At 24.9% G+C, this 19123-nt stretch overlaps 1 protein-coding gene across 8 annotated transcripts in view; it reads right to left on the reverse strand.

Moving 5' to 3' along the window:
• The window catches only part of LOC107447394 (neuronal acetylcholine receptor subunit alpha-7-like), a 375836-nt gene that overhangs the window by 12850 nt on the left and 343863 nt on the right, over positions 1-19123 (reverse strand). For 4 of the 8 annotated variants that reach the window (XM_043041457.2, XM_071178632.1, XM_071178630.1 and 1 more), the window contains exon 9: positions 6950-7628. The exons of the other annotated variants lie outside the window; for them this stretch is intronic. In XM_043041457.2, the coding sequence (XP_042897391.2) occupies positions 7047-7628 (582 nt within the window). In that variant the 3' untranslated portion in view covers positions 6950-7046. Of the gene's footprint in view, positions 1-6949; positions 7629-19123 lie in introns of those variants that run through there. 8 annotated transcript variants of the gene reach the window in all.

The following is a 19123-nucleotide window of genomic DNA, read 5'->3' on the forward strand; positions in this document are numbered from 1 at the left end:
TGTGCTATTGTCATGTTAAAATTAACCGTATTACCTAAATAAAACTGAAGTTTTGTCCCAAAATATGACTCAACTTTCTACTGATTGACTAGTTAAGCTAAAAATTTGTCTTATATAATAGTATTATATAGATAATTATTATTTTCGTTTAAAGAAAGTCGGAATTCAGCATAGAAATTTCCGAAAAGTATGTTAAAAATTGTTTTTGTAGCAAAAACTACCTTTACTTGCACTATTTAATAAAAAATTATTTAAGCAATCAAAATCTAATGTGAAAAGAACATAACAATTTCCGTGAAAATAGTAGAGGACCAGACAAGCGCGTTGCTTCAATTGTTTCTACTTTAATTTTTAAAATCAACTTTTAATTTTTAATATAATATAAAGAGGAAATTGAGAATTTAAATTTAATGCACATCATTATTTACTTATTGTATTATTTATTATTATTATTTTTTAAAAAAGAAACAATTTTACACAAAACCTGTGAAGCACCGCGGTTACCCCTCCAGTTAGTAAAAAATAAATTGGACAGAAAAGTAATTGGATTATAATTGGTCACTACTTTAAAAAGTTTTAAACAGAGCAGACTTATTCACTAAAAGATTCCTTAGCTTAAAAAAAAAAGAAAATTACTCATGAAAATATAGAAATCACATTTTACACTACTGATTTGTTTTACATTTTTTATACACCTTTATCCGTTCAGCGTGATTTATAGGTATATTTATACACTTTTGTAATAAAAGAGTATGCATTCAATGAAGTATCATTATTCAAGAAACAATAGGTACATTAATTGTAAAAGGCGTCATAATGTTTCAATAAAACAAACCCAATTAAAATAAGCGTAACAATATAAAGAATTAAATGGTGTTAGCAAGCACTTTTTAATTTAATTTATTCCCATTAAAATATTTATTTATTGACATTGAATTGACGAACTAAAAATCTAAGAAAAGTCAAGATTATTAGTAAGTTCTAAAGGTAAGCTTCTTACTTAATAAATTATTAAACCTAATTTAAAAGTGTCCACCTGTATATGCAACACTTGCTGATTTAACAAAATTAAATTCCGTAAAATTTAACACTTTTGCAAAATATAATTTATATTATTTAATGAATCTAGGTAAGATATTCAATGCGTTATTAAATATGCAGTATTAATATGTATTGTGACTGTGTTTTCGAGTAAATATTATGGGGGAAAGTTATTCTATCATACTAGGGACATAACTAAAAATTTAAAATTATTAAGTAATTCAATTTACTTTCTCTAATGCAGCAGTTCCCAAATGGTGTTCCGCGGAACCCTAAGGTTTCATGGGAGAGTTACAAGGTTTCTAAGAGTTAGTACTTCTTATAGCCAGCATTGATACCTCTTATTATATTTAGATATAACCTATAATTTATAATTTATTTAATCTTTCGGTTGTTTTTATGAAATTATTTCAAGTGTAGTGCCAATGAAATGGAAATGAAAATTTATTGAAAGAAATATATTATTTCTAATAGAAATATATACAATAAATTATTAAAAGAACAAGCATTTATATTTACAGGCATTATTATTCATTATTATTGAATCAGTGTTTACTATGCTCGTTAAAAATTTAAAACCATTTCCTTCGGGCGAAATAAAATAATTAAACTCTATAATAAGGAAATTTGTTTTCTTAATAATCATTTTCAACGCTTATGGCGTTTTTTGTAAGCTTTCGTCTCATAGCTAACCATAATTGTGCTTATTATAATCATTTTCAGTTTATGTATATACACAAAAAACGAATTCATAACTAGACTAGGTATGGCACAAGAACTGCAAATTTAACAGTCGGACATAAAACCTAATTGAAGATTATTTATAATGAAACGATGAAAAATCTTCATTCCTCAAATCAAATATCTTAAAAATAGCCTTCAATATGCTATAATGTTTACTATTGTCTTAATAAACTTTATTTTTATTGATAATTAAGTCGGAGCTCCGCCGAAAGAGGTTTGGTTATTTAAGTTTCGGGAGCCGAAAAAAATTCAGAGCCACAACGTAGGTTACTTAAATTTTTTTAACATAAGGTGAAATTTTTTTCTTAATTATAACAAATTAAAACTATTTTATCGTACTACATAATTGAATTAAAATTATACATAATTGTGGTATTTTATTTTTATTTCATTTAAATAATATTACGTACCATAATTTACAGTTCAATTCAAGATTTAAAAAATGGAAAGAATTCTCTTACTGGTAAAGTATTCTACATTATGGCTATCAAATACAATGAAGAACTTCGGATATATTACTGAAACAATCTCTACACTTTTTCTATCCAGCTACATTTTTGTTTATTTATTAAACACTATTTAACAGTATAATTAACGCAATCATTTCTTTTAATTCTTCACCTTTTAACAGTAAATTATATTTTAGAATCACAGATCAACGGAATAACGCAAGACTACGTCTTGAAAATTAATAAGTACATAGAATAAATAACATTTATTTGGCTAACATGAAGAATTTCTCTAGAAACTTTCTTTTTATTTCAATAATTTCATTTTATCACAACAAATACTCTTCGAACTTCATAAAAATTTATTATAAAATTTTGGTTCGTATATTAAAATTTTTCATAAATTATCTTTATCACATTTGATATGTCACTCGAATAATGAGCATGTGAAAAATATTTTTGTTTTGATTACTATAGAATTCTTAAGTATACGTGCTTGTTAATACAATTTATAAATTGTGAGAAAACTAAAATTGTTTATAAAATTAGAGAGAATAATAACAAAAACAATATTTTAAAATGTATAAATTAAATAAAAATTAACAATTCATAAATGCAATAATATAATTTCTAACAATATGTATGGCTATAAACAATGCTTTCAGGAGATTTTCAAAAATTAAAACGGAATTTTTATTCAATATATAAACTCAATGATTTAAAACTTTTTGTTTGTTTTGTATCTGTTTATATTTATATGTGTCTTATGAGAAATATGAAGTGTAACGAAATTGAAAAGTTTTCTTATATTGGTAAAACAATTGTTTTAAAATTGCCTATTTAAATAAACAGTAATTAGCAAACGGATCATTAATGTTTTTGTACTAAATACAATGATTTTGTTTCTTTTATTTTAAAAAGACAATTAAAAAAATAAATTGAAGATTTATTAGAAAATTGACAAATACTGATTAGAGACAATTAACAAAAAAGTTCGTAAATTTAAAAAGAGTTAAGAAACAATTAATGTATAAGTTGTAGATTAAATAAAAGTTAGTTTTCATCAGTAACTCATATAGATGAAATATGACTAATATTTTCCTGTAATCAATTATTGGTTCTGTTTTTCTTTGAAATTTCAATACATTTAATAAACTTAATTTAAAATTAAATTTTTTTTTCTCTAGAAATGAAGCAACTGAATGCAATATAAGTTTAAATAATTTAGCATTTCCAATAAAGGATTTCAAACTTATATTGTGTTGGACAAAATTGTTGCTGTGGAGTATTTTAATTTTAGATATTTAACAAAGACATAAATGATATTTAATGTAAAAAAATTGTGTTTGTTCCCAGAATAAATGCAAATAAAAAATATTTTTAAAGTGCACTTCAGGATTTCAGCACCACTGTACTTGTTAATTTATAAAACTTAAAAATCTGGTATCTGATATCACTGAAGTTTGAGCTTAGTATTTCTTTTATAAAAAATAAGTTGAGTGTAGTTTATGATGCTTAAATATGAATTTATGCATGAACAATAATAATTTAAAAATATTTATAATCACAATCGTCCTAGTAAATGTTTGATTTAATCTCTTAAAATTCGTTTAGCAAATTTAACAAATTTTTTTTGGAAAGTAAATAATGTTATGAAGGAAATTCTCATGCTTACAAATCAAAGGTAAAAACTGAACTTTAATTAGTTAATTATTAATATTTAAATGATAAGTATAAAATAAAAGTAAGGTTATCAAAAATAAAATTTCTGAATGAGGAAACAGAATGCAAGACTGTTCATTTTAAGACCATATTAAACTATTATTTTAAATTATTGCGAACATTATAAATTTAATGATAGAAAACATCATTTTTAAATAGATATAAATATTTACAGAACTTTAATTCATAATCTTAATAAACAGTTAACCAAAAATTTAAATAAAAATGTTGAAACTGAGTTTCTTGAATTTCTAATTTTTAACTATATTCGTACAAAGATGTTTACAATTTGCTGAAACTATTTTAAAGAGTTACTCAAAAATGGATATAATTTGATATTAATGTAATAGGTGTAACATGTAATCCTCGTATAACCATGATTGCGATATTTAAATAGATTCAGGGAAAATGGAAAATTATGTTTTTTGTACAGATAGAATGTTCCGACTTTAATATTAAAACTTAATTTTCTTCGTCTGATAATTACCGAACAAGTAAAGTTTGCTATATCTATTTTAAGCAGTTATTTAATAATGAATGTTTGATATTAATATAATAAGTTTAACATATTAACTTTCTATAACCATGATTGCCCTATTTAAATAAGTTCAGAGAAAATTAGAATTTTTGTACCCTTGCAATGTTTCAACATTAATAGTAAATTCAACATTAATATTAAAGTCCCTTTTAAAAATTCAAAACTTTGCAAACACAATTTTTTTTATGTAATTTACTTTTATTATAAAAGTTTATAATATGTATTTTTAATTTTAAAGTTTTTATCCAAGCATTTCATAAGCAGCAGTAACCAACAGAAAAATATAAAATTTTTTTCAATGTTTATCTTTATATTTAATAAGAACTTTTCATAGAGTGTTAAAGAAATTGCCCATACTTCCTCAAATTGATGAAAACTTGAAATATGAAACGTGTCTTTGTATCAAAATCGTGCAATTTTGGTATTAGGTAATTAGGCTGATATTCTGATACCAGTTTATAACGGTGTAAAAATTTGAATCAAAAATTGGCGCTTTATTTTAAGCTTCCTGTGAGATATGCTTTTTCAAAAGCTTTATTTTAATAAGAATGATTTCGAAATTTTGTAAAAAAAGATATACCATTTGTTGTGATTTTCAACACATCAAAAATAATGGCAGTGTCATGACGTGTGAGGCGTATAAATGTTTTTTCGAGTTTTTCTTTTANTTTTTCAAAAGCTTTATTTTAATAAGAATGATTTCGAAATTTTGTAAAAAAAGATATACCATTTGTTGTGATTTTCAACACATCAAAAATAATGGCAGTGTCATGACGTGTGAGGAGTATAAATGTTTTTTCGAGTTCTTCTTTTAATAATTTTCATGAGATAATTAAAAAATATTTAAATCTTTACAAATTAAAGTTAAAAATTATTTTACTAATAGTTAAACTAACCGTATTAATTTTATTACATGTAATTCTTGGCAATTTAAAGCATAGGGTTACTCGTTCTTGCGGAAAAATTATAAACATAGACCGGTAATACTAACACAGAGTAATGCCAATTTTTTTTTCAAAATACGGAATTTTTTCAATTATATTTGGCTTTTCTGCTATAATTTAAGAAAATAAATAAATAAAGAAAGAATTAACGAATCAAAAACAAACCGGCTGTTTTAGTGATCATGAAACTTCTCAGATTTTAATGAAATAAGGGTATTTACAATAAAAAATTCATTATTAAAAAATGAATTGATTTATTCATTCATTTCAAGTTCAGTGTAGGGGAGGAAAAAATTATCAAAAACTGTAATATCTGAAACTGCGTGACTTATGTCTGAAATCTATGCCAAAATTAGTGAGAATAGTTTTCAAATCAAAGAGAGGATAATTAATATTAAATATTGTATTTTCGTATTTTTCCTATATACTCTTGTTTTCAAAATCGGTTGGTTGGTAAAGTTTGCCAGACATTACAAACGTTTGAAATATTCATAATTTTACTATTACTTAAGTGTTATAACTATGATTAAGTACTAAAATAAAATTAATTTAAAAAGTTATATTAAAAATTAAAATAAAATATTTAAGAATATTATGACAAAGACATAATAAACAAGGTACTTAAGATATTTAATAAATATTTCTTTTTTATTGTAATCATTAGAGTGTATGTTTAACTTTTATTTCATAATTCAACATGAAAGTAAACTGTTTTAAATAAAAAGCATTAATTTTAAAGTATAATTATTCAGGATTTTGTCAAGATTTGTCTACCATTTTGATTTTAATATCAGTTTTACATTTTAATGACAAAAAGTTATTTCAAATGTTAGATTTTTCCACATAAACTTTAAACCAATTAAAATGAATTAAACAAATTTCTTATTTTAACAGTTTATAATTTTATTCTGAAAATTAAAACATGTAAATCATAAAGATAAGAAAAAATAGAGCATGATTAGGTCTAAGGCATGTATGAGTTGGTTCAATGTTGCAACTATTCATTCTAATACTCCTAAAACTATCATTTATTTCACTCTATATCACAAATAAAAATGTGACTCGATAAAATTTTTTGAATCTTCTAATAAAAATTTCATAACGTATGTCTTCTTAAGCTTGTTCAATTGCTTTTTAGTTGCATTAGGGGAGTTGGATTATTTTATTTCATAAAACTCTTTGAAATCATTGAATGTTTTAGACGCTTGTTTGTTCTTAACTAAAATATTTTTCTTATTACGCTATGACAATAAAATAAATATTCTATTTTAAAACGAAACTTTTTACCCTAATGCATTGAAGTAATTTAAACATTTTATTTATAAGTTTGAAAACAAAAATTGAATTTTCAGGTGATTTGGAGCAAATTACTTTACAAAAGGAAAGTAGTAAAAAACATTTTTCAATCAAGATATGTTGTTCAATTATGCATCAATTGTATAAAGATATAATATATTTATATGTATATATATATGTATAGATAGATATATATTGTATATAATTCTCTAAATTTAAAAAGAAATTAAATAATCCATACAAAGATTAGAGATATAATTCCAATACAAGTGAATTAAGTGTAATTATGATAATCTTAAGATATCTTTGGCATCAAGCCATTAAGTGAGGTGCCGATAAAAGACACACACCCGACGAGATGATAGTAAAGGCAGTAAAAATGATAAAGCACAATCTATCCACGACCATTCCCGCGAACTTCCACTCGGATATGATGTCCTGTGTATCATCATCATCGCGCATACGCTTCGTAATGAAACGAATCTCGCGTAATATAAGGGACAATTCCCTTTGAGCACTCAAACAAGGGGTTGGGTTCGACAAAGCTGCTGAAGGTCCATGCAGAGATGTAGGCGTCCCTTCTATACTCGTTCCAATCAACTGAACGTAGCCAGTTGAGGAACTACAACCGGCAGCTGCTGCCAAAGAGGAAGTCCCAGCTGCGACACTACTGTTGTGACCTTGCACTTGTTGCCGGAAATCGTCGTCTATGTCCAAAACATTTGCCAGCAAGCTCTTGGAACAACGCTCCTTGAAATCTGGGACAGAAGATTTCGAGGACCGTCTATCTGATGACCTCGTAAAAGAAGGTGTTTCTTTAAGACGAGCTGTTATCTTGGCGGGACGGTGCATTCTCAAGATCCAAGGGAGCCACAGCAGAAAAACTGTTCTAATCTGAATGAAGAAGAAAACAGGAGGTATTGAAGAAATTGATTTTTTTTAATGCAGCTTTCATCAAACATTATAAAATTACATTCTTCTCTAACATCACAGTACCTTGAAGGTATTCAATTCATTCCTTCATCTCAAAATAATGGTGTCTTCAATTAAAATAAGATATTTTTATTAAAAAAAATCCATGTCTTCTTAAGAAGTGCCATTGGTGCACAAACAATTTTGTCCGGTATTTGTTTCTTCTGGGATTCATCAATATTGCCTTTACTTACTAGGTCTTTCTCATTAGGCGCCATCAATTACTATATATTTACCTTATATAATCAATTGTAAATACCAATATCAAAATAAATTCAATCGGTTGGTTGATTTCATTATTTCTGTCATGTAATGTTTATACGGACAAAAAGCTTTAACTTATGCAAGCATTTTCAGTTAGAGTTTTTATAATTAACTTTAAAAAATGGATTATTTAATTTTAGGCCAAAAAGTTAACTTAAAGCATGAAATTTAATTACTTTCATTAGTTAATTCTTAAAAAGCACAAAAAAGCTTAACGGAGTACTGTGATGTAAGTAAAGTACGTAAATACATATATATCATATCATATACAAATATATCTATCTAATACAAAGCAAAAACACTAGTTCACAATGAAACAAATTTGCTATAATTGCACATTTAACACAAATTGATATTTATTGATGCCTATTTTAACTATGTTCTAAACAGTTCACAATTTAAATTTCCATGCAATACTAGACTATTTTCAACATTTTGCTATTGCTGACATATGACAGTCATAGTGATTTTGCGTTATAACCATACAGTTTCAATAAATACAAACCTTCGAATGTTGAACATATAAGCCACCAAGACAATTTAAGATAATTTTTATTTAAAGAAATACTATTGCGTATTAAAATGTTCTTCAGTGTTATTAATAAAACTAAAGTTTAAATATTATCATAAATACGAGAAAAAAGTGCAGTATTATTTAAAACATAAAGAAAAATAATAGCACTATTACATAGTACTACTTTTTTATTTATTGAAATGAAACTAAGAAAAGATGAAACTTTTCAATTAAATGCGAAGATCAATTTTTATTTTTAATTAGAGAGATGATTTTGTCTGTCTTTTTAATTAAAAAAAATGGCGTTTTTTTCAAAATTAATTTTTTTGTAAGTAGAAATTAGTCAGATAACTCTTAGAAAAATTGTTTGAAGTCCTACTAGCTAACTTAAAACAAATAAAAAATAAAGTAAACCAGATTTCATTTGCAATGAGTAAATACTACTCTCATTTTTTTATGAAAAATTCTTTTCTTAATCAAGCGTGTATTTAAATTTAATAAATGCGTTAGCTATATTAACAAAATTATATATTATTTTTAATAATGAAAGCTGATCAAATTCTCTGAAATTGTTTAGTATCAATCGTCACTTCCGTATATTTCAGTTTTAATATCACAAACTCATTGCATTATACTAAATTACCCTACATTTACTTTTCTTTTATGTAATATTCAAATTAACTTCTTGATTGACAAAGTCTATTTTGAGCTTTGAAAGTATAATTTAGGATTTATTTTAGTACTGATCATTATAAAAATAATCCCTTTATAAAAATAACATCAGAAATATTTGAGTGATATGCAGTGAATCAATAATGCGAATTAGTTTGTTTCTTAAAATATTCAACTTTAGAATATGCATTAATGTGCGCTGCAAGGAATAAGAAAAGGCATATAAACTGTCCTTATATGATAAATTAAAAAAAATCAATAACAAATAATAATCATTAATAAAGTTAGATTCATTGCATTTTAGTTTTCAATTATGTATTTTAACGGTTTCGGAAAAATTGGTTTAACGGTGCAATATAGGTATCTTGAACAATAATGTTTTGCAAATAAATATATATATATGCAAAATGAAATCATATTTCAATCAAATTAAAGTATTCCACTGAGTAATCAAATTTAGGAAAGAATAAACTGTTTAAAACATTGTTCTACTCAGCTCATTTGTATAGTCAACAAGCGATATATATTTTTTAAAAGTGTAAAAAAATCATGTACTTCTGATAATAGTTTTTGCTTGTTTAGCTGATTATAATAAATTAATTAGTAACAAAAGAGTCCAAAATTAAGTATAAAACATATTTCTTTATAATGCACTTGAAAATATTTCTATATTAGTAAAATTTGTATCAGTCAAAGCTCTATATTAGTCAAATTTTAAAACAGATAACATGGTTTTTACGCTTTAAAAATCGGAAAAGTAATCCAATCGCAAACTTTACACAGAATTAGAACAAGATTATTTTTCTATTGATCAACAAGTGTTTAAGTAGTATGAAGGAAAATATTTTTGACTTAAGTATGAAAAAAAATATTTTTGACTAATACCCACTGCAAAGTGGAGTTTAAAGTCACGTTCGTTGACTAGTTAAAGTCACCTTGACTGGTTAAAATCATCTTATAATGATTAAATAAATACATTTTACTGTTAAAAAAATCTGTGTTCCCAAAACAACGTGAAATGGTAGTTAATATGCATGCTCTTCAATTTAAGAGTTTAGTGTGAAATATAGAAAACTAGACATTAATTCTATTAAAAAATATTATTAATAACGGCTAATTATTTCGTAAACATGTGAAATGTTGGTGCAAAAATGATATTTTACTTTAATTATTTAAATTAGTTGGTTAAATTAATTATTTAAGACTAAAAGATTTTTATTCGAAGTTTTTAACGAAAATATCAGCATGAAAAAAATTATTTTGTGCCCAAAACATTTGGAATTGAAAGCATAAAATATATATCGTTTTAAAAATTAAGAACATAGTATATATTCCCATTTTTGGGATAGATAAATTTTGCATTCCTATATATTCTCAGTATTTTCTACTAAAGTATTTATAAAAACAATGAAAAATACGACTTTAGAGAAAATTATGTTTAAAGAAAATTTTTGACTGCATCGCGTTGCCTTTTTTCGAACGACATGTCTTTATAAATGCGTATAGTTATACCACAAAATTATTTTATATTATATTATTGTACGCACATTTTTGTAAAAGTATACTTTACATATTTCTAGTATTTTTTCCTGGAAATTTTTATATGAACAATAGAAATGAAGACATAAGTTTAAATTGTATTCAATAAAACCTCTGGAAAACTATAAATAATTAAATTCGCATATTCTTTTTATTTACGTATAGTTAAACTATTATAAATATTCTTCTTCCACGAAATTCCTCCACGCAAGAGGTTTAAAGCTTCTTTAACTAATTGATTAATTTTCAATTAAAATATTGTGAGATAAAAAACACACAATCATCACTCTCTCTCTTTCTCTCAATATATATATATATATATATATATATATATATAACATCAAAACATCATGGGCCGNTTATATATTTATATTATATTGGAATGATTATAGTTGGAAGAAAGAAACATTAACCAAAATCAAGCTGATAGTAACAGCTGTATTACACAGCCTTATTCGCACTTTTTTAATTACATTTAGATCACTTACGCACTCCTTTAATTTTTAAAAAATTAGAAATAAATTAAACGTGATAACATTATCGAGTAGTTAGATTTATCCGCAATCAATTATTTCTATTACATTTATTATTTTTATAATATAGTTACTATTGTTGCGTGGTTAATAACTTTTATAATAAGCTACTAGTATTTCCTAATGTCAACAATTATATGAGTTAAAATGGTTATGCTTGTTGAAAAGAAACTAATGAACGCAAAAAAAAATTAATCAGAAAGTTTACTTTAGAAACATAGCATCCTTCAAATACTTTATAAAAGATGAGCTTGAAAGTCAACGACATCAGTTTTCATGGATCTTTATTCTAAGATGGGATTTTGGTGTAAACAAGTTGGGAAAGAAGAAAGAATATACTGTTGCACAACTAATACAACTAATTAGTGAACATTTCTGTTGAGTTCAGAGTATGGTGTTGTATTCTATAATATGTGTGGTGACAGTGACATTGATTTCTTAATATACTATTTTAGAATATGTATGGAGTTCAAAATTGTTGTATGCCAAGTATATTTAAAAAAAGGGAATTTTTAAATGCGATAAAGCAAGAAAAAAATTTAGGCATAACCTTAACAAAAATGGTTTCAATTAAGTTTTAAATATGATTTTAAATTTTGATATTTCCAGTTTGTGTTTGTTGAAGTAAAAACACCTGAAACATTTTAAATTAAGATAAAATAATTGTCAAAGTCGGTAAGTAAAAGAAAACTTTTCAAGATCAATATTTAGAAAAATAATTGCATTTTTTTAGGTTTTAATTAAAAGAAAAAGTTATCTGACTTAATTAAGTTTTTCCTATTTACCGAAAAGCTTAAGTGAATAAAAATATCAAGGAAGACGAAGAAGATAAAAAATTTAAAAAATTCTAGTTTCGAAAGCAAAAATTTCAGATTTAAGAAAATTTGACTGTTATCTTTTTTAATTTATTTTATATTCGGTATCTAGTATCTGAAAAAAAATAACTAAGTGATAAATAAGGAGTTTTTCAAAATTTTTCTTTTTTTTTAGTTTCTAATTAATGAATGAGAAAATAAAACTTTAAACTAACACTTAATTTAAAGAGTGACGAAAAATTTCGATTGCTTTTATATATGTTCTGGATATTAATAGCATGTCAAATAAACAAAATAAATTGACTTTTTTTATATGAAGAGTTTTTACTTAACATTTAATTTAAAATACTTTAACTTGATTAATTACGGAGGCTCTATGACATCATATATTTATTTTGCCATATTATATGTTGATTTTATGATAACTAAATGCGTATGTATTATTATTGATAAATTAATTACAGTTTTAGACAGAAATAAAAAAGAAAAGCTTTAAAATTTATGATTGTGTTTTTAGAAAAAAAATATATTATTCCCTGCAGAAAATATTAATTTTATTTAGAAATAATGTTATTGCTACAAACCATTTTAATGTTAAATTTACTGAACTATGATTAATATTTGAAATCAGGGAAATAAATTAAGTTTATAAAAAGATTATATAATTTAGGAAATTAGATAATTTATTATTAAATAATAAGCATTTGTTTAAAATCCATGTACTATAATCCATATTTTTTTCAATAAATAATATATTCCTGATTGTACTAATTCTTGAAATAATGGAAGCATTTAATAAATGAAGGAACATCAGATAAAGTGAACAAATCTACTTTCTGATTTTGTAAGAAGTTTTGATATGTTATTTTACACAAAAAAATAACAATAATAATTACAAAAATATTTAACAAATAAAAGTAATTACAACAAAAAGTTTCTTCTTTAGTGCGCTGGTAAAAGTTTCTTTTTTTATGATAAAGAAAATTTCATAGTGCGATAAATACGTTATTTGAAAGGGTTTATAATAAAATTGAATCAAATTACATTTTGTTACCCCCTATCTATATACATAACTAACAATTGATCTCCTGGGAATTTTAAACGTTTATGTATTCATATTTGTAATAGAGCCGAATATGTACTCATATGTACTCATTTAATCCTATACACACTATATGTTTAAAAATAATACACTCCTCTATTAAAACATATGAGATTAGAAACACAATAATAACCATTGTTCCTCATTAATGGTAAAATTGTCTGTTATAATTGTGAATTTGAAATATTTGTAGTATGGATACACGTTATTACACTTTGCTTTTCGAAATACTTATTAGGTTTTTGAATTTATACAATTTATATGTTCAGTAACATAACACAATTAAATGAAATGCGTTATTTGAATGTGCTATTTAAACAACTTACAGTAATTCTATGAATTTAGAAAATTGTGAAGCCAAATTAATAAACGTGCTTTATTTGTAAATAAAAATTAGAAAACTGTTATCATTTTATGCTAGTTTACAACATCCTCTCTAATTTTCATCATATTCTAGAACTCACAAGAGACAAACGGGATATTAGAATCTATTTTCTTTCAAAGGAATGTGTGTTTGAACAAATCCCGAAGAACTCGGTATGTTTGAACTCAAACAGTACATACATAGTTATTTAAATCTGTTTTCGTTTTGTTACAGCTTAGAATTCAAATACAATGTTTACGTTTCCTTTACACTTCGTTCGTGAATATAAGTTTGAATAGCCGACTTAAAAATTAGAACGAAACAATTTTTTATGGTTTATTTATTCTATACATGAGAATCTTGGCAATTGTTTGGTGAAACAGTAAATAAATGAATATAAACAGTTTGCAAGAGGTAATTTTAAAGTATTTTTTTAATTAAAACATAGTGCAGGGTTATGTGTCAATCGCCTGTTCTAGTTAAATATTCAGGAAATAGTTCCTGATTTGCGAATGAAGATAATTAAAGAAATCAAATACAGCGAACTCAATCTTTTTAAATAATTTAAAATGGTAGTTCTTTGTAAACGAAATAAATCCTTTCAATTTAAATTGTTTATATATTCATCTTTCTTTATGATACCAGGCTTAGGTTTTCTGGCATATTCATTAAGTTTTCTATATATGTTTGCATGAATGCTTTGAGTAAGATTTCTGGCATATTTGCTTTAAACATGAAAAACTTAAATAATCAAATATAAGAAACTCAATTCTTTTAAATTGTTTAAGACCTGTAGTTCTTTGTATAAATATAATAAATCCTTTCGATAAAAAATGCTTTTATATTCATCTAGCTTATCATTTCGGTGGAAAAATTAGGTTTTCACCATTAGTTTGCATAAACATTTTAATAAAAATATATGAAATAAATTGTTTTTATAATAAAAAAAATTAAAAATATCAAATGTAAGAAGCACAATATTTTAAAATTAGTTTGAATATAGTAGTTCATTGTAAACGGAATAACTAAAATTATAAAATTAAGAAAAATTAATATTCATCTTTGTTTATCATTCCGGAATAAAAATCAGGTTCTACGTATATTTGCAGGCATAAACGCTTTAAGTAAGATTTCTGACATATTTTGCTTTGAATGCGAAAAAAATTAAAGAAATCAAACATAAGAAGTTTAATAATTTTAAGTTTTTAAAAAATTGTAGTTCCTTTTAAACGGAATTAATCCCTTTAATTAAAAATTTATTAATATTTATCCATGTTTATCATTTTGGGGTAAAAATTAGGTTTTCTATATTTGCCGCCATAAACGTTTTGATTAATATTTTTTTCATATTTTACTTTAAATATGAAAAAAGTGATGTCAGCAATAGAAGCACTATGTTGTCATTGTAAAGGATTGAGGTGCATTTTAAGGCCAACGCAGTTTGAAATCAATTGATATCAGTTTCCTTTTTGAACTCCATGACCCCTTTTCCGACAATAACTTGCTGTCGGAGTACTTTTAACTTTTTTCAATTTCAGAAAGAATATTATATTATAAAAAACAATTCAAAAATATTTTTGGAATCTTTAAATTGATAAAAGTGTAAAAGGTGAATGCAATATTTAAAAAAATATAAATACTTAATTATTGCATATAATAAAAAAGTTTTGTATCAACTAAAATAATATTTAATTTCAAAGCTTAGATAAGTTATTGTAGGAGAATTGCGAAAGTGAAGGAGAAAAGCTTCGAATTTATTAGAATGCGAGAGTTGTATTCCGAAATAATACTGATCTTAGAAATAGAAAAGTACTAGGATTAGTTTTGGTAAGCAATAAATCCGCGGGTTCAATCAGTGTTGGAGAACTGATTACAATCATTGTTTCCACAAAGGAAAGAGAGAAAATGACTCATTTATTGATATATAACGCCGAATAAAACTTAAGATGAAATTCCTAAACCAAAGGATTTTCCATAAAAGTAAATCCAAAATGAGTTCTGAAGAATTTATTTCAGTTTCTAGAGAAAGTAATGGAATGCTCATAACTGAGCGTTATGTTGAAGCTTGTTTTAATAATGCTCAGGCATTTGTTGTTATTATGAATGTTGACGAAGAATATAGTTGAAGTATTTATTATGGTAGGAACTGGTTCGTAAAAGATGCTTAATTTTACTTATACATTATTACATTTCAAAGTCAGAGCATAGAGATAGTTGACTAAATTGAAGTTTTACAAATGAGTGATTCATACATATTATTTGAAATCTCCGGAAAACAATGTGATAACTGATGGATTTTCATAAAGGACTTTAGGTATTTTAAAGATTATTTTTATCAATTCACAAGAACATTGGTGTTCAAAATTATGGCATGCTTCACCCTTAAAGGAAATGGAAGTAGCTTATAAACGTGACGTGTCAGAATTTTGTGTAGAATTATTTCGTAATTAACCTTATGTCGACAAGTTTAAATTCTTTTTGATTATAGCAAAGGATTAAGACAATGGCGTATTATAAATTTCTGCTTCTCTAGAAAAGTTTCTTCTAATTTTGTCAGTTGTTAACTATTCTTAACTATTCTGTTTCATACTACACCTGACAAAATGCAAATTAAAACACCTAACCTTTGCTTTTAGATGTATTACTCTGTAAAATCTCTCCGAATTTGGTGCTGGATAACCCCAAGAAATCATAAGGAATAATTTATTTCAATTCAATACCTGATCGAGGGTACATACATTCTGAATAGTATAGTTAAATTTACAGACCAATAATTGATATACCAATACAGCAATTCACACCATAAGTAAATTAATTTCACTTTCGCTCCTTGGATATCGACTGAAGTGTAACAATTAAGTGAAAAATGCCGTGATTTTGTTGTTGATTTGAAGTTGTTCATTCGCACGAACAAAAGTTCACATTACAAAATGTATGTATGACTTTAGTTTTATAAGAAGGGTAGTTATATTTTAACCTTTTAATATCTGACAATTGCATTCAATAACTTTATAATATTAAATCTTCTACTTTTGTTCACTTAAGCGAATGATTCTTTTAATGCGAATTTTTCTTCGTATCTTTCCTGTGTTTTGTGTATGCTTGATTTACTGACTAAAAACTATTCAAACTTTTTTTCGTCTTTCATTTTAAAGAATATTTTTTTGATTTGTAACCCCCCCCCCATACTAATTTCTACGAACAGTTTCGACAAGGTTGAAAAATTTATAATTTGACAAACGTAAATAAATTAATAATTTAAAAATGAATTGAGACATTTAAAAGTAAACTATCTCACTATCAGGATTATTATTTTAATTATTCTTATATTATTGTTTGATTATTTTTTTTACTTACATACAAATGATATGCAAAATGCCAGTTGAAAGAATAAAGATATACTTTCAATATTATTGTTACAAATACTTGTCCTTTAAAAGTTTACCTTTAAAAGTCTTTCCTTTAAAAACTTTTTTCCTTTAAAAGTTTACGAAATAACGAATAAAAGTACTAAATTTAAAAAAGTACGGAAATGCAAGTAAATGAATATATTTTTACTTATACTTTCAAAAGTAAACGTACTGCCAGGTAAGGTAAAAACTATATGTAATATAGTAGTGATTATGATATCAACAATTATAGTAATAACACTTCAAATCGATATATTACAAAGTCTACAATTTTGAGATCATGTTTAGATCATATACGAGATATACGAGATAAAATATCGAGACTCAAGGACATTTTGAGTTTCTTTACAACAAAAAGGCATTTCTAAATTGTTTTAATCTTCAAAGATACTTTTATCATTTTATTAAATAAAATGATCAAAATATTTCGTATTCAAACTTTCGATACAATTTCGTAGATTTCGTAATAACGAGAGTCAAAACAACGGTTTGAAAACTAAGATTACCATCTTCTTATTTTGAAACAGCAACGTAAAACTTGTGAAAACAAATAAATGTTTCCGATTTGAAACATTCAGAATACGCAAAAAACAATCGAATTACGTATGAAATTAGGCTATAAGTTGAAATCATTTTCACATCATGGTTTTTGTATCATTTAACATATATATATATATTTATATATATGAAGTTTGTCTTNAATCAAATAAAAACTATGTGTTATTCATTCACAGTAACACCGATCATTCACAGTAACATATATGTATATATATATATATATATATTTTAAAAATGAGGTATTTTCCTTCAATTAAATATTAAAGTTTTTTGCTTTAAAACAATACAATTTAAAGTCAACATTAGTTAACATATAATTAACATATAATAAAGTTAACATATAATTTTTTTAATCACATAATTATGTTTAATTTTGAAACTTACTTAGGGGAGTGCTTACTGGTTCATAAATTGGAAGAGCAAAATTTAAAATTACCCCAGAAAAAAAACTATGCACCAATTATCTTATCAATACAAAAAAATAATCATACTATTATGTATTTAATAGTTCACCAACATAGTTCACAACTACAAAGAAGTTCGGATAGAAATTCTGAGGTAATGTTAAATTAAACATGCAATTTTAATTTTTATGAAAAACTCTATCAGTCACGGATTTTATATTCACAAAAGCAGAGCAAAAGCAAAACGCTTTAAAAACGTTGCACCAACAATTAAGTCAGAAAATAGAATAAAAGTATGTTATATTTGAACTTTTGGTAAAATTATTTTCAAACTAAATGTGTGATTTTAAATCTTTTCAAAATTCAACACACTATTATAACACTAATTTTACAAGGAATGTTTGACAAACTAAGACTATTACCTTTTATTATATATTTTAAAATGCATGATTATCCGTAAATTTTAAGGGTTTCGGGCTTAATATATTAAAATCCCTTTATATCATATAATGGACCACGTAATATCATGTACCAAGTTGAAAGAAAATATCATTTTTATTTGTATATTTTGTTAAGAATAGAAAAATAATTATAAAAATACTCATGTAAGACAGACTAAAAATGGAAAAATTATTACAAAATATAGTTTCAGATAAAATCTTTCAGTACAAATAAAAATATTTTAAATTTCCCATGTAAAGATCAGGTGGATTTTAGAAATAACCATACACTATCTTACTTTTGACATTGACACCCCAGTGTAATGCTATTCAGGAGAATACATAACACAAGAGTTCGCGAGCTGTTCCCCCTCTCGAAATGATGTTTAATTTTTGCTCTCTGTAATTGATTCAACACTTTAATATTTTGAAAATATCAAAGATGGTGGCATTGTTCACGTTTTCTTATAATATAAAGAAATATTTTACCATATAATGTTTTAATGAAAGGACAGAATCGAATAATATTATTTTTGGCAGCATTTATTTCCCATACATTTATTCCCCAAGTTTATTTAAATAACAATTATTAAGTGGACTCCTATACTGCCATACAATTGAAAAAAAAAAGTAATGCTTCTAGATTGATTCCGAGAAAAAGTGGCTTGACAACTATTTTCCTTCTATAACTAATACCATGAATGCTGAAATAAGGTGAATATATATATACATATATATATGAATATATATATTCACCATGAATATATATCTATATCTATCTATATACGAGATATACGAGATA

This window comes from Parasteatoda tepidariorum, chromosome 3 (assembly GCF_043381705.1).
Source record: "Parasteatoda tepidariorum isolate YZ-2023 chromosome 3, CAS_Ptep_4.0, whole genome shotgun sequence".
Lineage (NCBI taxonomy): Eukaryota > Metazoa > Arthropoda > Arachnida > Araneae > Theridiidae > Parasteatoda > Parasteatoda tepidariorum.